General features: G+C 46.3%; 1 protein-coding gene across 2 annotated transcripts in view; it reads left to right on the top strand.

Moving 5' to 3' along the window:
* The window catches only part of ARMC9 (armadillo repeat containing 9), a 542,713-nt gene that overhangs the window by 244,620 nt on the left and 277,153 nt on the right, over positions 1-20,940 (top strand). For both annotated transcript variants that reach the window (XM_085635734.1, XM_085635735.1), the window contains exons 10-13: positions 1,838-1,872; positions 5,023-5,134; positions 5,712-5,804; positions 14,206-14,296. In XM_085635734.1, coding sequence (XP_085491860.1) covers positions 1,838-1,872; positions 5,023-5,134; positions 5,712-5,804; positions 14,206-14,296 — 331 coding nt within the window. The remainder of the gene's footprint in view (positions 1-1,837; positions 1,873-5,022; positions 5,135-5,711; positions 5,805-14,205; positions 14,297-20,940) is intronic.

Here is a 20,940-nt window from a genome sequence, read left to right as displayed (position 1 = left end):
GAGAGCACATCCTGGAAGCGGCCTTGCGTTACCTGTACGAGAGCACAACCTGGAGGCGGCCTTGCATTACCTGTACAAGAGCTCATCATGGAGGCGGCCTTGCATTACCTGTAAGAGAGCACGTCCTGGAGGCAGCCTTGCATTACCTGTATGAGAGCACATCCTTGAGGCGGCTTTGCATTACCTGTACGAGAGCACATCCTTGAGGCGGCTTTGCATTACCTGTACGAGAGCACATCCTTGAGGCGGCTTTGCATTACCTGTACGAGAGCACATCCTAGAGGCGGCCTTACATTACCTGTACGAGAGCACATCCTGGAGGTGGCCTTACAGTACCTATATGACAGCACATCCTGGAGGTAGACTTACATTACCTGTACGAGAGCACATCCTGAAGGCAGCCTTACATTACCTGTACGAGAGCACATCCTGAAGGCAGCCTTACATTACCTGTACGAGAGCACATCCTGGAGGCGGCCTTACATTACCTGTATGAGAGCACATCCAGTGCAGTCTTACATTACCTGTACGAGAGCACATCCTGGAGGCGGCCTTACATTACCTGTACGAGAGCACATCCTGGAGGCGGCCTTACATTACCTGTACAACAGCACATTCTGGAGGCGGCCTTACAGTACCTGTACGAGAGCACATCCTGGAGGCGGCCTTACATTACCTGTACGAGAGCACATCCAGTGCAGTCTTACATTACCTGTACGAGAGCACATCCTGGAGGCGGCCTTGCATTACCTGTACGAGAGCACATCCTGGAGGCGGCCTTACATTACCTGTACGAGAGCACATCCTAGAGGCGGCCTTACATTACCTGTACGAGAGCACATCCAGTGCAGTCTTACATTACCTGTACGAGAGCACATCCTGGAGGCAGCCTTACATTACCTGTACGAGAGCACATCCTGGAGGCGGCCTTACATTACCTGTACGAGAGCACATCCAGTGCAGTCTTACATTACCTGTATGAGAGCACAACCTGGAGGCTATCTTGCATTTCCTGTACAAGAGCACATCTTGGAGGCAGCCTTTCATTACCTGTATGACAACACATCCTGGAAGCGGCTACCTGTACGAGAGCAGATCCTAGAGGCAGCCTTACATTACCTGTACAACAGCACATACTGGAGGCGGCCTTACATTACCTGTTTGAGAGCACATCATGGGGGCAAGCTTACATTACCTGTACAGAATAATATCCTGGGGGCATGCTTACATTACCTGTATGAGAGCACATCTATGCTACAGCCTTACATTACCTGCACGACAGCACATCTGTGATGCAGCCTTGTATTACCTGTACGAGTGCACATCCTGGAGGCAGCCTTACATTACTTGCGTATGACAGCACATCATGAAGACAGCCTTACTTTACCTGTTCGACAGCACATCCTAGATGGTGACTTACATTACCTTCACAACAGCATATCTGGGAGGTATCCTTACATTTCTTACCTATAACAGCACATCCTGGAGACTCAGCCTTATATTAAGAGAGATGCAGCTCTCTGAGTGGGTCTGAAAGCACACAGAAGAGCGCATTGCATCTATCTGATGGAAACCTTACCTTGTAAAATAGCACATTGATCGTAAGATGGTGTCTCCTGGACTCTTTGCTTACATTACCAAGGCTACAGTAGTCTACCCGGCGTGTATATAAGTAGTGGTATGTATAGTAAGGTTGTGACAGGCATAGGCGACAGGGATTATATGCCACTTTAAAAAAAGTGACATCAAAACTTTGAGGTTGAGGTCTTAACAGTATCAAATATTATTTAATCACCAATTGATATTTGATAGTGATTTTGCAATTTTTTCTCCACAGGCTTCCTCTATGTTGAGAGCTTCCATCGCCCCAGTGTAAGTAACCCCTTCATGGCTGTCAGATATGTTTATATGGTGCTAAGGTATCAGGGCGCTGACGCATTTTATCGCTGCATCACCACAGCGGAGTGCAGGTAGCCTTCAAGTCTCTTTGAACTTTGCCATAAGATGTCCAGGAGGAGAATGCTGACTTTTTATATTTGTTCAAGTGAGATGTATTTTATTCAGTTGTATCTTACACGCGTATTCAGTGATGAGAGGAGTCTGATATGACCACGTCACGAGGTGAGGGTTGGTGCAAGTGAGTGGGAGCAAGGCTAATATCGAGATGGACCGAGATAATAGACCGGGGCAGAGCTTGGGGAGCTGGGCATGGGGGCTTGAGGGACTGAGGTAGGTCCTGATGGATTGTGATCGAACTTGAGGGGCTGGTGACATGGTGATCTGGACAAGAGCTTGAGAGACTGGGCAGGGCTACATGAACTGCAATAGAACTTGATGGACAAGGCAGAGATTAAGGATGTTGGACAAAGCAGGAAAAAGTGGAACAGACAACACCACCGCCATGTGGTATTGCAACAAGCAAGGCAGAGTGGGATCTTGTACTCTGTGGCAAGAGGTCCTGTGCCTCTCGACCTGGCTTAATCGGCAGGACGTCTCCCTGAGTGCACACCACCTGGCAGGATCTTTCAACTCCAGGGCAGACAATCTCAGCCAGCGACGTCTAGTTGATCACAAAAAGAGGTGCTGCAGGGTGTCTTCCTGTGCATATCCATGGCAGGCTTCAGAGGATTCAGCAACTCAGCATTGGCTGACAGTTGATGACCTGATCGAGGCTTTGCCTCAGTTGGAACAGCTTAGGCGAGTGGTGTGTTGATCTAGCAACACCGGACGTCGGTTGAAGACATTGGAGACTCTTTAAGGAGTGCCAATAGTATTTTCTTTCCACTATCCTGTGGTATTGTAATGCTGCTCCAGCTGCCCGTTTGGCCGGCTGCAACATTGAGGCCAAAGTTGAGCCTGAAGCTGCTTTAGCCTTTGGATTCAAATGATGACTCTTCACAGTTGGATGTTCAGTATGATATTGGTGATCAGGGAGTTTGGTATGAAGAACAAGGCACCTTCTTACCAAATGGTAAGGAGGTGGAGAGCAGGAGCTCCCAGCAACTGCCTCTGGTGACTATGGCTCCTGCAATGCTTTGCTGCAAAGGGCTTCTTCAAACTCTGGTCTTATGTTTACCGGCTGTGGACTCCACACTCCTTCCCAGTCCTCGAGGTCCTGGGGCTAAATCTGTATGCACTGTACATTACTCTTAACATACATTCCACATCACCTAAATCTGCTATTTAGTGAGTTATAATGGCACCTGGCAGCCCCCTCCAGCCCCTAAAAGTTCTTCTAAAAATAGTTATTTATGCTTACCGATGGCAACATCAACTTAATTGACTTATTGAAATTAGTGACCACAGTGGGTTGAAAAAACAAGGCTGATTTAGCTCTACCACTGTTACTTTAAATAAAGTGGATTTATTCGGTGGAATAGGATCACATAGGTACCAGCTTGGAAGGGCTGACAAGGAACCATTAGTTCCACTACCCACCAATCCACAGTACTAGCCGTCAACATCAAAGTTAAATCTTTACAGAGGTTTACGCTTGCTTGACTATTGGCTTACCTTCTCAAACAGTATTTTATTGAGAAGACCTTGCTCTTAGTATGTTATTTACTTATCACAGACTGTAATTTCACATTTTTAGAAGCATCTGTCCTGTGGAAGGAAGAAGTCGGATATGGACCACCATGCTCTTTAAGCCTTGATCTGAGTAGATGTTAACGATGAAGGGATATTACTTCTTGTCAGGACATATCTGAAGGCATCATGGTGCATGCAAGACACCAAGAGGTTCTTGGTATTTGAAGCTCGCCTAGTCTCGGGACCGTTGTTTTGTTAGGGAAGGTGGTCTCTCCACATCATAATCTACTGCCTTTTCACTGACTTCTCCTCCCTCTCCCACGCAGTGGAAGATCAGAGTGCCACCATTCCCCGTCGTGTGTTGGATGTTGATGAAAAGATGATCATTCAGTTGTTCGTTATCTCTGAGTTAAGAAGCACCTTACATTCTTAGACATAAACTGTTAAAGACCACCGTTGACGTTGAAAGAGCCTTCTGAGTGGAGGGTTCCTATGAAGCCGTGGTATTCTTCTCTATCTACTTAGTCCATGGGATTAACAGGATCCAGGTACATAGATGACGTAGTCTTTTCTCCTTTAAGGCTGGAGATATTGTTGGAAAAGACTTTGGTACCAAAAGGATGAAAGTCAAAGGTCTGTACCCTTCAGAAATCAATAGTGGACACAACATCTTGTCTACAAACAAGTACCAAGCTTGTGGAACAGTCACATGTTCATATGTACTCCAATAAATTAGCATGTTCGTAGGGTATCCCACACTCCACCACATTTGGGTGCTTCAAGACGTCGTCCCCCAAATCTCAGTGGACTATACAAACTCTCCAGCACCATCACCTCTGAAAATCTCATCCCCTCTCAGGTCACAGGAGTAGCAAAGAGCAGTATGCCTGGGGCTACAACACAAGTTATGGTCTTGAGTTATTTTCGAGAGCTTGAATCCCTGAGCTTCATCTAAATGTCCTCTGCTGTTGGTTCCTGGGTTTATTGAACGAGCAATAGAGAGTTTTATAGTGCGGGTCAAGGCCAAACTGGGGATTGTCTGCAAAAAATGCAAGCCTTCAGAACACGGCTTCCTGTTTTGAGGGAAAAGTGAAACAATTGTTTCTTATTTCGAAGAAAATTTGTATGCCTGGGAACGACAATTGCAGATAAACAACTTTTACTTTCAAAACACTAAAGCTGGATATTGGTCTTTTTGTGGAACACCCCCAGCCTCGTGGCCCCAGCCTCGTGGTGAAGGGACAAATTCATTATAGAGAAGATAGATTTTTTTATGGGGAGTGGAGATGAGGTGTGAGTAATTTCTGCCCTTGCAAGTGCTCAAAGTGGTCAGAGAATGGTGTGGGGTACATTTTCTTATCACTAAATTGTGAGATTTTTGATGGATGTAATTGCCACTCAAGAATCTACCAATTCCATTCTTCTTTGAAGGAGACGAGTTCAATGATTCATGTCAAATGTCCAGTGACCCCTTTCCCCTCTCTCCGTCAGGAAACCTCTGGAGGTGCCGCTGCTCCCCTCCCTGGATTACGAGAAGCTGAAGAAGGATTTGCTGTTCGGCAATGATCGATTGAAGGCCTTCCTGCTGCAGGCCCTGCGATGGGTAGGTGTGGTCCTTCCGTGGGTGGACCTTCTGTCTCTTTCCCCTGCATGGAGCTGGAAATGAGGCTTGGTTGACCCTTTATGCATGTCAAAATCTATCTTGTATGCTTATTAGTAGCATTGCTCCTTGTTGCTTGTTATTTTTATTGTCATTATTAATATCATCATGATCATGCAGTTTGTTTACCCTTTTATGCATGGGGCTACCAGTCCTGTAGAAATGAATTGAAAATAAAATATATAAAGCGTTCTACTACCTGGAGGTGTCTAGGCGCTAAGTAATAGCAGTAGTATTAATGTATTGCCCCTCTAGACATGTGGGGGGCCTGTCTTTTAACCTAATGAGTATCTCTGGTAGGCCCTGTTGCGGTGGCGTGAAGTTGTGTTGCTACCTTCTTATGAGCACGGTGTGGTTCCAACGACAGGCAGTGTGAGGCTGGCTGTCACTCTCTGCTACACGCTTGCCTCTGACCTCTGCTTCCATGTGCTTCTTTTTACTCATACAAACATTCTAACCAGGAGGTGCACAAACCTCACATGTTTTTTTTAATGACAGTGTTTTTGTCCTCCTCATGCAGCGCTTTACTAGGAGCCAGCCGGGGGAGCAGAGGGACACGGTGTTGCAGGCCTACATCAGCAATGACCTGCTGGACTGTCACCGCAGTCAGGGGGTAAGTGCACCAGTGGGGGTGAGTGCACCAGTGGGGGTGAGTGCACCAGTGGGGGTGAGTGCACCAGTGGGGGTGAGTGCACCGGTGGGGTGAGTGCACCAGTAGGGGTGAGTGCACCAGTGGGGGTGAGTGCACCGGTGGGGGTGAGTGCACCAGTAGGGGTGAGTGCACCAGTGGGGGTGTGTGCATCAGTGGGGGTGAGTGCACCAGTGGGGGTGAGTGCACCGGTGCGGGTGAGTGCACCAGTGGGGGTGAGTGCACCGGTGAGAGTGAGAGCACCAGTGGGGTGAGTGTATCAGTGGGGGTGAGAGCACCGGTGGGAGTGAGTGCACCGGTGGGAGTGAGTGCACCGGTGGGAGTGAGTGCACCGGTGGGAGTGAGAGCACCGGTGTGGGTGAGTGCACCGAGTGGGGGTGAGTGCACCGGTGGGGGTGAGTGCACCGGTGGGGGTGAGTGCACCAGTGGAGGTGAGTGCACCGAGTGGGGGTGAGTGCACCGAGTGGGGGTGAGTGCACCGATGGGGGTGAGTACACCGGGTGGGGGTGAGTGCACCGGGTGGGGGTGAGTGCACCGGTGGGGGTGAGTGCACCGGTGGGAGTGAGTGCACCGGTGGGGGTGAGTGCACCGGTGGGGGTGAGTGCACCGGTGGGGGTGAGTGCACCGGTGGGGGTGAGTGCCCAGGTGGGTGTGAGTGCCCAGGTGGAGGTGAGTGCACCGGTGGGGGTGAGTGCACCAGTGGGGGTGAGTGCACCGGTGGGGGTGAGTGCCCAGGTGGGTGTGAGCGCTTCGGTGGAGGTGAGTGCACCGGTGGGGGTGAGTGCACCAGTGGGGGTGAGTGCACCGGGGGGGTGAGTGCACCGGGGGGGGTGAGTGCACCAGTGGGGGTGAGAGCACCACACCACAGCAGGCCAGGAGCTCTATCTGGGGAGTGTTAGAAAAGGAACAGAAAATGGATCCTCATCCCTCTTACCCTCTGATCCACCCCTCCCCTACTCAGGGACTTCTGACTTATTTCCTCAATATTCCTCTTTGATGAAGTTATGGTCAGATAGGGATTTCAGACACACTGCTCCTCTGTACACTGCTGTACCAAGACTGCTACCTGAATGCAGATCTCTTCCCAAGGGCCTTAGCTACCGGACAGATACGGCCAGAGTAAATGGAGGCCAATGCCTGTTCAGTTTCTCTAATTGCTCACTTGTAAGTCATTGTGCAGGGGCACCGACTCCTTACTTTAGGACATCAGTGCTGTGCGGCAAGAGGAGCTCCATGACCACCGCCACAGTACCAAAGCGTCACAGTTCGAGGGTCTCCTTGGAGGACCGCCCTTCTCACTGCGCTGTACCTTGGGACTGATTTCCAAGGGACTGGGACACAAAGCGGATGCGACGTGACCCGAGCCTTCTTTAGGTCTGCCTACAGGCTGCTTCAGAGATTGTCCAACCTCTTGTCCTCAGTTCTTCAGAAAAGTACCATATAAATGACAGAAAGCGTGAGCTTTGCATTAGGACTCGTCAGCCATTGGCTAGCCTGTTTTTTTATGGTTTGCCATTGCTTAGATGGGCTGCTAATCAACAGGGTGGCATTTCATGGGCGGTTTCCGTGGGTCAGATGTACGAACATTGTACTCACTAAAAGTGGCCCTAATCGCGCACCAATTCTTATCCAATTCAGTGGTATTTTGCTAACCCACCTACATATGAATATAGGTCAGATCACAAATTCCGAATTGTAGTGAGTTGCAATTTGAGCTACTGCAAGCATGTTAATGAGACAGCTTGCAAACTACTGCAACACACTAGGATTCTCTGCCACCATTCAGCAGACCATCATGTCTGTGACTGCTTTTAAATAAAGCTATGTTTTTGTCTTAAATGGAATGCATTTAAAAAATGGAAATTTTAGAGACTTAAAAAAATATATATATTTAACCCATGGCGGTGGTCCTTGGCACAACTGCCTACTCCTAAAAATATTCTTGTCAGCATTCACAAACACCCCCTCCCTGTTCGCTTGGATTACTACTACCTTTAAGGAGTCAGTAAAATATGATTGTTTTGTAACAGGATTTCGGTTGCAAAACCTAAATACATCCCATTGCGAATCTGTGTTTGAAAGTGACTCCCTAAACATGCCCCGTCCAAGCAACGGTTCGGTGTGTGCGCGGAAGCCCACACTGCGATGCAGGGACCATCCTGTATTACAACTTGGGTTTTGTTCTTGCCAAAAAGGTCATTTTGCCGTCACCAAGGCTTCGCTGTTGAGACTCGGAGCCTTTGAATCCACAGAATCCCTTCGTACACCGGGCTCTCTTGTGTCCCATCAGTATCTGAGAACGGGGCATTGCGCACTGCAGCCGCGACAAGACACGCAGCTTGCCATTGAAACCCAGTGTGTGCTCCGTGATGTGTTTACTTTGCTGACGCAACAACACGTCACGTGTTGAGCTGTGGGTTTGTAAGTCTCGCCTTGTCGGCTGGCCCATGTTATCAGTACCGTACGCTGGGCACAGACACAATGTGTGTGGGCACATGACCCTCAGGCTTGTAAAACATCAGGAAGTCAGTGATGAGTCGTTGGCAAAATTGCCCCCGACGCTGGCACCCATGTGTTGGTGCGCGGCGCCAGCTGCTTAAAATGAAACCCATTCAAGACCGGGATTCCCCTGATGCAAAATACACCCAGATCCGCCATTCCTGCCCCTTCAATGGGACCATGCTCCAAGACCGCAAGAAAACCCGGATATTACGATCGACATTACTTTAACTTTCAAAAAGATAGCTTGAGCATTGTTTTTGTCTTTAATAGAGATTTATATAGACCAGAGACGTCGGGTATCAGAGCGCTTTATGAGGACACATTCATTTCTGTTAGGCACTTGGGGAGCACATTCATTTCTGTTAGGCGCGGGGAGATTAAGTGATTTGCCCAGAATCACAGGATGTTGTGATTCGTTGCCGCGACTCGAACCTCGAGATCGACGCTCTAGCCGTTAGGCTACATCCTCTCCCCGATACTTTAGTATCGCAGAACATCTGTTTAGCATGTCTCATATCAACACTGTATGCCTTGACCTCGCCCCCTGAGACTTCCTCGGCTCGGTATATCTAGGCTTGCCAGAAAGAACATAGAATCAATTCCCGCCTTTTCAAACGGTGCAGTCTGTGTAAGTTTTGGCCGAAGAAATCTGAATCTGCTTCCCTGTCAGTGCGCAGCCGCTGAAGAACTGGGTTTTCTTTGAATGCCTTTACATTGTTCGCCAACGTTTTTACCCATCTAGTCACAAGTTTTGCAATAGGATGTTTCATCGATACAACCCTTGATGTTCACTACACTTGTTGCAGGTTAATCCATTTGTAATTCTTAAATCGATTTAAATCTCCCCTCAAACATTTAAAACTCCCAAAAGATCTTACAGCTTAGCTACTTTATGTAGAGATGCAACTTGACTTGCATTGTTTTGATTAGGTCTGACTTCCTCCGTCTGATATTTCACTTTGTGTTAGGCCAAAAGACACAATTTAGGTGAATGTTTTGCGCGTCTACAAATATACTTTGAGAGAGGTGGGGTACACTTGCGGTCTTAAAATATTTTGACTCTGCGTTCTAAGAATGTTTGCCCCAATGTAGTTTCCATGCAGTCTCTTCCTGCAGTCACCAAACCTTGGTGTGAATGAAACAAAGTAACATAGGAGAGAGAGAGAGAGAGAGTGAGAGAGAGACAGAGAGAGAGACAGAGAGAGAGACAGGGACAGAGAGCCAGGGAGAGGTAGAGAGGGAGAGAGAGAGAGAGAGAGAGAGAGAGAGAGAGAGAGAGAGAATGAGAGAGAGAGGAAGAGAGGAAGAGAGGGAGAGAGAGAGAGAGAGAGAGGAAGAGAGGGAGAGAGAGAGGAAGAGAGAGAGAGAGAGAGACAGGAAGAGAGAGAGAGAGAGAGAGAGAGAGAGGAAGAGAGAGAGAGAGAGGAAGAGAGAGAGAGAGAGAGAGAGAGGAAGAGAGAGAGAGAGAGGAAGAGAGAGAGAGAGAGAGGAAGAGAGAGAGAGTGAGAGTCAGGGACAGAGAGCCAGGGACAGAGAGCCAGGGAGAGATAGAGAGGGAGAGATAGAGAGGGAGAGAGAGAGAGAGAGAGAGAGAGAGAGAGAGAGGAAGAGAGGAAGAGAGAGAGAGGGAGAGAGGGAGAGAGAGAGAGAGAGAGAGAGAGAGAGAGAGTCAGGGACAGAGAGCCAGGGAGAGATAGAGAGGGAGATATATATATATATATATATATATAGAGAGAGAGAGAGAGGAAGAGAGAGAGAGAGAGAGAGAGAGAGAGAGAGAGAGAGGAAGAGAGAGAGAGAGAGAGAGAGAGAGAGAGAGAGGAAGAGAGAGAGAGAGAGAGGAAGAGAGAGAGAGAGAGAGAGAGGAAGAGAGAGAGAGTGAGAGTCAGGGACAGAGAGCCAGGGACAGAGAGCCAGGGAGAGATAGAGAGGGAGAGATAGAGAGGGAGAGAGAGAGAGAGAGAGAGGAAGAGAGGGAGAGAGGGAGAGAGGGAGAGAGAGAGAGGGAGAGAGAGAGAGGGAGAGAGAGAGGAGAGAGAGGAGAGAGAGAGAGAGAGAGAGAGAGAGAGAGAGAGAGAGAGAGAGAGAGAGAGAGAGAGAGAGAGAGAGAGAGAGAGAGAGAGAGAGAGAGAGAGAGAGTCAGGGACAGAGAGCCAGGGAGAGATAGAGAGGAGATATATATATATATATATATATATAGAGAGAGAGAGAGAGAGAGAGAGAGAGAGAGAGAGAGAGAGAGAGAGAGAGAGAGAGACAGGGACAGAGAGCCAGGGAGAGATAGAGAGAGAGATTGAGAGATTGATTTTCTTGGTGTAACAGAAATCCACTCCTTCCTCTTTCAGGATGGAGGGACGCAATGTTATTATAATTTTATTTTTCCGTACTGTGGCATAGATGCAGGCGGGGCAGGGCTTGTCAGAAGCGGGGGAGTAGTGGTGGGCACTCTCTAAGTGGGCATGATGGTGGGGTCGGCCAAACAGTCATGTGCACTGAGCATGTTCTCCACTCGCTGTATCGCACAGCCTGGGTGTAGAACATGCACAGGCTCCCACTCCCTGTCTTAGCGCCGACCCACGGCACTAAGACCAATCACAAGGCTGCTGTCATGCTGGTGACAGCAGCGTCGTGATTGGCTGGGGGAGCCTGTGTGCTTCCTGCTTCTAGGAGTCGACCGAAGAGGACCGAGAGGCAGAAGCCAGTCTGCTTGTGTAAGTGATTTTTTTGCTTCATCCCTCACCCCACCACACCTGTTAGGGAGCTGACACCACTGCCAAATAGATCAATTTCAGACTGGTATAAATTGTGTTTATTTTTAAAATACTGAAGTATGCTAAAAGGTGATGGATGGAATGCTTGAATGAATCTCTGCCATTGATAATTGCTCAAGGTAGCATTGCAATCTATTGTTCTTTTGCCCACCATGTCACCTCAATTTGGACCCAGCCATACGCAAATCAATCTTGGCCCTGCTGCAATGGGAACAGTCCCACCCGAACTGTCAGGCCAGGTCCTCCCTGAATTGGAACACAAGCAAGCAAAGGTCGATTTCACCCTTAATAGGGCTCTTCAGTGGAGTCTAGCCTGCTCTGGTGGCACAGTGGGCCGAGACCCGTTCCACCTATGGACATCGCACTAAAGCATACAATAAGGGGATGGATTGCGACTACTCATGGCCTCGTTTCAGTCCATCATTATCTTACATGTCGAGCCTCTTCAGTTTGGACCCAGCCATGTGCAAATCAGTCTTGACCATTCTCCATTGGGAACAGTCCAGCCCGAACTGCCTGGCCACTGGAACCAAGCTATACCCGACTGATGGCCCTTAATCCGGGCGGAAACGGTCTTGGGGTGCTTGTATTCCGGTTAAGGGAGCATCTGTCCTGGCAGCTCGGGCTGGGCTGCTACTCAGGTAACATGGTGTTCAAAATAGCCATGGACTGACGTGCGAGAGTGATTACTAGAGGCTGAGATAACTTCAAGCATTCCATCCATCACTTTTTGTGTATTTAAAATACGACACAAAACTGCAATAACTGGTAAGTAGCAGGAATGTTGTGCAGTGCAAACAAAATAACCCTTGCAGTTATCCCCATAAGTGAACTTTACTTCCTCTCGTCAAAATTCCAAAAATGTGAAAAGCATAGTCGGGCGCTTGCAAATAATCCAGGTTTGACTTTGAGCATGAATAGACTCTCGAAGCTAATGAAGCCCTGAAACGCCTCTGGAAATGCCCGGTGGATGCTGCTGTCAATGTTGGATGGGCTTAGGGGCGAAGATCCTCGGCCGACAAAGCAGCCTTGTGGGAGCAGCACATTTGTTTCTGAAAGACACGGACGTGGTTTACAGTGGCAAAGCATTGCTCCTTGGTAGTGTGGTATCAGACCCAATGTTTCTGAATATTTTATGGCAGTGGTTCTTAACCTTTCGATTTCTGTGGACCCCCAAATTATTACTGGAACCTGGGGATCCCCATTGAATCATTACTGGTATCCGGGGGCACCCCCTGAGTCATTATTGGAATGCGGGGACCCCAGCTAAGCATTCTTGATGATTTGAACCGCAAGAGAATATACTAAAATTACAGAAACCAGCATCCATCAAAACAAGTACACAACTGATGAAGTACTTTATTTAATTCACGAACAAATCAAAATTTAAATTTTAATGAGACGGTTGGATCTTTACTAAGTTGACGGCTAGAGCGGTCGACCTCAAAGCTGCGGAACCGGGTTCGAGTCTCAGCATCGACGCTCAACATCCTGTGATTCTGGGCAAATCACTAAATCTCCCCGTGCCTAACGAAAATGAATGTGTCAATCTGTAACGAAACTGGTGCTCATGTAAAGCGCTCTGATACCTGATATCTTCGGGTCTAGTTTGTGCTATATAAAACTCTAAAAAATAAAAATATATAAATCTATTGAGGCCACTCAGCGCCCATACTATATTCTGTTTGATGCATCTACACTGCTCCCACAAATCACTTTGAAGATACTAACATCATTTTTATGCTCCAACTTCAAATTCCTTTAAATTTACAGAATGTGTTAAAATTGTAAATTTACAATGTGCTTCTTTACTTATATCTTTACTTATATACTCTTTAATAATCTGTTATTATTACTTCATTTCCTAAGTAGACACAAACCCCCTGAGAAGGCTTTTGGGAGCCCCAGGGGTCCCCGTACCACATGTTAAGAATCACTGTTTTATGGGTTTCTTAGCAGAACAATATGTAAAAGCCAAGGCTTTTGAGTAAATAACATTTGGAAAATTGTTCCACAAAAGAAATCCCATGGCCCCATTGAGGGAACCTGTTCCTGTGGGAGAACCCATTGGTTTCAGAGCGCTGGCCCAATGCAGTAAGTTCGCTGGTTTTAGTTGCTCGTCAAGCCCTGCAGTGACTCTCGCGCCTCAGCGCGATGACTCCTTGAGTTTTGGGATCTCAAGGATGGTCTATCCATCAAATATTTATTTCAGTACAAAAAAGGCCCATTAAGATCCACAAATGTAACAAATAACATACCAAATGTCCTCCAAGCTTTGAGCTTCAGGTTTCCACATTACTCACCTGTTCCAGTTTAATGACCTCACTCTCCAGTGCCTCCAGAGTGGTGCCGTGGGAGCTCCCTTGATGTCTGTGCCTGGCTTGCCACCACTTCAGACTCTATGGGGTGTGTGTGAATGTACCGCTTGGATATTCAGTGCATAGTTCTCTGGACAAACGCATTACTGATGTCCTTTGTTCACACAATCACCTAAACTAGGGGTAAAATGTTTTTATTTCTAGTTGCGCCTTGCACCTTTGTCGCATGACGTCCCCCAGCGGGCGGGGAGAGCGGTTTCCTAGCATCTGATACCTAGAGAGTCCTCTAGCAAGGAGGTTGTAACACTTGCACTTGACAGATAAGTCAGCTTTTAGAGGCAGCCTATGAAATTTGTGTATCTTATGTTTCCAAAGTGTTTCAGGAATGTGGTCTTTAAACCATAAAAGACTAACTTTGTGTGTAAAGCAGTGTGCAACTTAATCTCTTTACTTTAAAGGTCTCGAAAATATCTCTTTAGCCAAAATATTCCGACTGTAGGGGGAAAAAGATACATGTAATTAACAAGTAACTGTATAATACTGTGCATAAAACACAGCCATCTGAGAACGGTGAGGACAAAAGAAAGGATGTATACTTGATGCGCAGACTAAGGTGTGTACCTACCGTCAGCAGTTTGCCTGCTGGTTGGCCCGACTGGCTGAAAATGATAGTGCTCTTTCTGGATGCTTGTATCATATTGCCTTTAGACATCAGTATTGTGAAATTAATCGGATACTATTGTATGACACCCACTGTGCTTTTCTCCCTCGCAGAGAAGCGTGCTTGAGTTGTTGCACTCCAAAAGCGAGATCGTCCGGCAATATGCTGCCCGGCTCGTCAACGCGTTTGCGTCGCTGGCTGAGGGTAAGAGTCCTTCTCTGCTCTGTGCATTATCTCCCAGCTTTGTATCTTGGAGAAATTGCTACATCAATTCTATGTATTGCAAACATCTGCTTGACACCAGCATAACCCATAGCCATCATGATCGTGCTGGGAATCCACCCCACTAGTCCCTGCAAGGATCCCCCAAACGTTCAACCATGTCTGATGTACCCCTCCACAACACATTCTTCAATTCTCCCTCAGAACTCCGTAAGCAATCAAAATGTTGTTGACAAGCTGCATAAAGAACATGCGTATGGGGTAGCCTTCTGAATCTGTTTTGCTGACACATACATATTTGAACTTCCACTAATGGACTCTTTGTCCTAAAAAAGAATTCTGGTGCATGAATAGAGGTTCCGCCAATCCTCCCCGACTGGTTGTGCTGTAGGGTGTGAGAGCAATGGGCCAGATGTATCAAGCATTTTTCCGGATGTGACTGGAAAAATGCATTTTGCTATGTATCATTCCCAAATTGCAATTCGGTAACACGTTACCGAATCAAAATTTAGAATTGCAAATACTTACGGGTTCATTATTACGAAGGGGCGTGTTTAGGGAGTCACTTCCTAATACCGAATCACAGTGGTATGTAAGAATGTTTAGCGACCAAAATGCAATCGCTAAACATTCACATTTTACTGCCTACTTCAAGTTGGTGGTAACCCATTTGCAAATGGGAAGGGATCCTCGAGGAATCCCATTTGTGAATGGTTGCAAAAACGTTTTTTAAGAGCTGGTGGTGGTCCTACAGATTTCAGCCTACTCTTAAAAAATGAAATGAACACTTAATTTTTAATTTTTCTTATTTAGACAGAAAACTCTAAGGAAAACGGGCTGCATTAAAAAAAATTGCTTTATTTAAAAGCAATCACAGACATGATGGTCTGCTGACCCCAGCAAGCCCATCTCTGTGATTTAAAAAAATTCCTAATGAGTAGCAAATTGCGAACTACCGTGTAAATATTTATGAGGTGGGTCAATCTGTGACTCACCAGGAATCGAGAAATGAACTCTGAGTTTCATACTTTAGTAATAGCGATTTCCTAATTGCAGTTCACGTAAAATTGCAATTAGGCAATCTCTATTCCTAATATTGATATATCTGGCCCAGTGTCTTCTCCTTCGTCCTTTAGCTACTGACCATGTTAATTCCCTGTGTGTAGAGAAATAATGTGCCACTCTGCCAGCATCATTCTCTTGCTTCCTTCAATTTGTCAACTTCAGAATTGTTTCTGCACCAACTTTGCCTGGCATTGCCTGTGGCACACCAGTACGGCACTGGTGTTGGTGGTTTGGCGCTCCATCCTTTCCAGTGCATCCGACTCATTCCTACTTCGCCATTATGGTCCAAAACATCTGTTTTTCCATAATTCTTCATCTTCCTTGAACATCCAGTGAAGTTGGTTGTATTTTGGAATTTCCCACCTTAGGAGCCTATTCAGAGCTTTCGTGATGTGGTTCATCCACCAAAAAGTGACAGATGTTCCGTTCTCCGTCTTAAGTGTGCATTGATGTCAATGGCACTCAGTATGGCAGAAGCGACAGCTGTCAGTTATTGGAGGATGTCCTGCTCCACTAACCTGTATATAAGGCCCTATATGTGAAAGCAGGGCTCTGACTGACCAATCAGCCTTTGTAAATGTCTGGAGCTGGCCTGTGAAAGTCACAAAATCTGAAGATCTTGTCCTTTTAAGTGGGTGAAATTGCTACCTAGAGAAACAGTCTTCACTAATATCTTGAAATAGTTTTCTGTTTGGATTTCAGAGATATTTGGCAATCCCCTTAGTTTTAGACTAGAGTTTATACTTATTAGGGCTTTCATGAGTCTGGGCCATGCCATCTACTGTGAATGTTCCTAAATGCTCTATGCAGCCTGGTCCTTGGAATGGGTACTGGCACCTAGCTGTTGTCATAAAAGATTGTATGACTCAGATTAACGTCTACTGTTCAACACCCTGCAACTTGAAAATGGAAGTGGTCCGGGTTTCACTGGAATCCTCTTGAAAAATTGTCCTTGGAAACCTCCTGCCTTCATTATTGTTGACGGCCCGGGTATTAATTCTCCCGGAGGATCAATAAGGGAGATTCAGACTTCCGTTCTCAAGCTCAATATCTTTCTTCCCTGCAGACACAGTGGAACTGTTTATCACTCCTTGCCATGCTGCCATGGGTGTCCAATCCACTTTTAAGCCATTCCATGGCATTTCAGTCTTTGTCTCTTATTCCTCACACATTCATCCACAGTAGAGAGCATGGCATTCAACATGAATGTCAGAAAAGTACTGTATGTGTGGATGTAGATGGAAAAGGCAACCACAGCCCTCAGTGCACATGACGTGGCCTATCGTAAGAACTGTGAGGCAGGGATATAGTCAAGGAATCCCATCCATTTCCTGATTAGCTAGTTCTAGTTATTACTCTGGCTAATCGTATGCACTTCTCCTTCCTTGATACATCTCATTCTCTAAAATTGGATATTTCATAAATTAACATGGTTTGAATCAGCTCAGACGTCGAGCTGGAAGTCCCACAGTAACCATAGAAAGCAGAGCAATGTTAGACATAGACTGAAAAGCTTTAACTCTGTCACAGAATGTAGCCCATCCACATCATTTTAATATATCTAAACTTCAGCCAATCAGCACACAGCATTCAACCTTCCTCACCCAGGTCACTCTAATTCAGATTTCTACTGCATGTTGTGTGGAAGGAAGTCCCCTGAGCTCTGCTCAGTCAGTCACAGGTAAGTTGACTATTTTTACTTAAGTGTCCCTTTACCATCCCTAAGACTTGATCATGGCTGAAAGATCTGAAATAATTATTTTTAGAATGTGTCACCTGTGGCAGGAAAAGGCTTCACTAAAGACCCTCATAAGGACTGCATGTATTGTTTATATCCTGCCCACAAGGCAAAAGATTGGACCTTTTCTACAAAAACCTGAAAAGACCGAGAAAGTAGACTTTGAATTTGGCTCCACACATCTGAATAAGGAGAAACTCACACTTCTGAAGTGGAATATGAGCGTACTACGAATGTTGCAGGGAGCGCACATACAAGGGCTCATTCATGCCGAGTATGCTTCAAAATCAACACTAGAAGATAAATCCTAAACTTCTGAGGAACCTCCAAAAAAAGCTCACAAAAGAAATCTGTGTGAGAAATTGAGGTCACCTATGAGGTAGTAATACTGACTGAAAAAAATGCCTTCAAAGTCAGCCCCAAGACGTCCTTTGTGCCACCAATGCCAAACAATGTGTCTGAGGAATCCAATCCAAAAATGAAAATGTCTACATCATTGCCATCGACAAGAAGACTAAGGTCCAGTCATTAACCACGGCTCTGGGAAAAACCTTGTGGATGCCGAAACCGCCAACAAGACCGTCATTGAAAACTTTTACTCCTTTGATGACTACACCATTGATGACTGCTTCAACGACACCATCTACTGCACTATCCAAGACAATCACATTGGCACAGTCAACAAAACTGTGAACAATGATGAAACACAATCAAGGCGTCATACAAGAAGGACATCTCCACGTTCTTCTGCCATGTGTCTTTGTGTCAGGGTCCGTCAACACCATTGTCACAATACTACTCTTTGACAACTCAGTCTATACCACCAACTGGACATGAGCCATACTCTGATGATGATGATGAGGAAGCATGTCAAATGCTGCCTGTCCCTCACCAGTCTACTGGCCCGGAATAGGATGATTATGTAGCACGCATTTCAGGAGGAGTGATCCTCCCACGGCATATTCCCTCCTGATGCCATTGGTGGCTTTAATAACCTCATCAAAACGGCGTTTAAGAGATTTAATTTGCCAGTACCAACTAAAGACAGTTTTCTTTATGACTTTAAGGAGCCAACAAGAAAATCAGTAAAGTCAATACCAATATTTGTCCAGAAGTCTTGAAAATCCAGCCACTGTAGCTTCTGTGATCCCCAGGCTTGAAAAGAAATACAAGGTGCCTGCAAGTACACTGGCTTCCCTCGTTGGCCACCGCACTGCAGTTTGGTAATCCCATGTAGAGTCGGTGGTGATGCAGGAGTCCCAACTACGATCAAGAAACCGGACTTCTCCATGTGCTGCTCCAAACAATCGAGAGGTCAGAAGATTTAACAATACCTGTTGAAGGTTTTCTGCAACAGCAGATCCTCTACCACGATAACCAACTCATTGGCAATCCTTGCCTGGATTGACCGATACATTGTGGTCATATATCAGACCAAATATGGACTACCTACTAGATGACAAAAAGACCAAAGCAAATGCGATGCTCAGTGAAGGAGAAAAAAATTGTCTGCAATCACTGATACAGCAGTTGGCATTGCAGCTCTCTTACTCGGGCAGAGTTGGTTGTGCTCCACGTCTTATAGACTGGAGGTACCAAGTAGGATCTTACACATGCCATACAATGGAGAATCTTTGTTTGGACTGCATGTAGATGACGCTGTCCGGTCCATTAAATCAGACACAGCATGATCTGTAGGAGTCCTTCGGCAAAGGCGACCTCAGCCCATTCATGGAACCTGTGGAGTGTGCCAACAAACTTACAGAGGAGGATGCCAGCCGAATAGGTACCAACCGTACCAGTGGTCTCAGCAGACATATTCCACCTAGGTTCTATGTACTAGTACAGGGTGGCACCACAAGTGTCCTATCATACACAGGACCCTGGTAGGAAAGCTGGATATCAGTAATGATGTAACGAGTGCTCAAGATAACAGTGAAACTGCAGAGGCGATGGCCACATAGAATCGAGACATTTGTGTAGGAGGGAAAATTGTGTCTCGTACAAACAGTGGACCAATATAACATTGGCTCGCTGGGTATTAGACCCCATACAGGTTGGTCACACACTAGAGTTTATCCAGGAACCACCACATACCCCACTACTCAACAGGCCCCATCTACACCTTCATCTGTTAACATCTGAGATTCTCACTATGGTTTAGAAAGGGGTGATAGAACAAACCACCAGGTTCCTGCAAAATGTAGGTTTTTATTCTCACTTTTTCCTTATAAAGAAAAAAAATCGGGAAATAAAACAAGTTTGACAAAAACTAATCATTTCGCATTTTGACTTTATAAGCAGTCCTCCCACTTCTTTGACGAAGATATTACATGACATCTCTGGACCGGCACCAGGCACATTTTCATTTATCAATCCATGGCAGACATTGAAAATATCTGAGATTCAAAGTGACTGGTCACCATCATCAATTCAGAGTACTCTCCCGTTTGGCCCAAGTCAGCTCAAAATTTTTACGAAGTGCATGGATCCAGTAACGACTTATCTGAAAAAGAAAACATGTCAAATATTTCCATATTAGACGATTGTCAAACCAAAGGAAATTCTCCCAAGGCCACAACAGCATGTATCAATGACTCTCTACAGCTCTTCAACAGGCTATGCATTATTTTAAACAAAGGCAGTCCATCATTAGTTCCTTGGAGGAAAATGCAACATTTTGGAGCAACGCTAGGCACAGATTCCAAAAACCTTTTCACAGTGTGCCAGGGTACAATGTTCCCGCCAAAAATAACATGATTCGAGGCTGCAGGTAGTAGGCCCCGATCACAGACCTGCACAAGGTATCTGATGGTATGACCACTGGATGCACTTTGGTGATTTCATAATACAACAAAGGCCTGGAGTGGGTCGACTTCGGTTCAAGGTCACAGATGAGAAGAGTCCAGCCTGAACTGTCAAGCCTAGTCTTCTCTGAACCGGAACACAAGCAACCCAGGAGCAGTTGCATACTTTTATCGGCTCATCAGCGGGGTGTAGCTTGGTTCCAGTGACAGTGTGCACGGGACCCACATCTGGGCATACCCGTTCCACTTAGGGCGGCTCACTAAAGTATACAAAAGTGATGGATGGAACCCTTGAATTATCCTCAGCCACTGGTAATTTCTCGGTGCATCCCATTCCATCATTATTTTGCACACCATGCCACCTCAATTTGGACCCAGTTATATGCAAATCAGTGTTAAGCCTGCTCCAATGGGGACAGACCAGCCTAAACTGCCAAGTCAGCTTCTCGCTGAACCGGAACACAAGAAACCCAAGACCAGTTTCGTCCTTTTTATGGGCTCGTCAGCAAGGCATTGCTTGGTTCCAGTGACATAGTGTGTACTCCAGTTTGTCTACCCCAGTACCAGCAGAGTATTCTTGCTGTTTTTGGCTCTGATTTGGACCCATTGCAAGAGGCACCCTTTGTCCTAAGAACACTGATGATGATGATGAGGAAAAGGGTAGTTTGCTACACCTTCATTATACTGATGATGTATTTACTCCTACAAAAGGCCAGCCGGCCAGACACATCTGCGGAAATCGCTAGGTTCGCCATTTGAGCTCTCAGCAAAAGATACTGCTTCATTTGCTGTGGTTGTTTAGAGAGTACTTGAAACACTAGAATTGCAGTTTCACACTGTTGAGACAAAACAAATGTATTGACCGATATTGTTCAACCGTGGCCAGCTTCATCTGAGCCTTTATTGGCATTAAATGAAATGCTTACTGATACCTTTCTGGCTACATGTGCCAAGCAATGTTCATGTATGCAAATCAGACACATCGCTAGGCAGCATAGACTGACCACTGGTGACCC

This window comes from Triturus cristatus, chromosome 11 (genome assembly GCF_964204655.1).
Source record: "Triturus cristatus chromosome 11, aTriCri1.1, whole genome shotgun sequence".
Classification (NCBI taxonomy): Eukaryota; Metazoa; Chordata; class Amphibia; order Caudata; family Salamandridae; genus Triturus; species Triturus cristatus.
The sequence above is the reverse complement of the archived record's forward strand: the minus strand, read 5'-3'. Positions and strand labels throughout refer to the sequence as shown.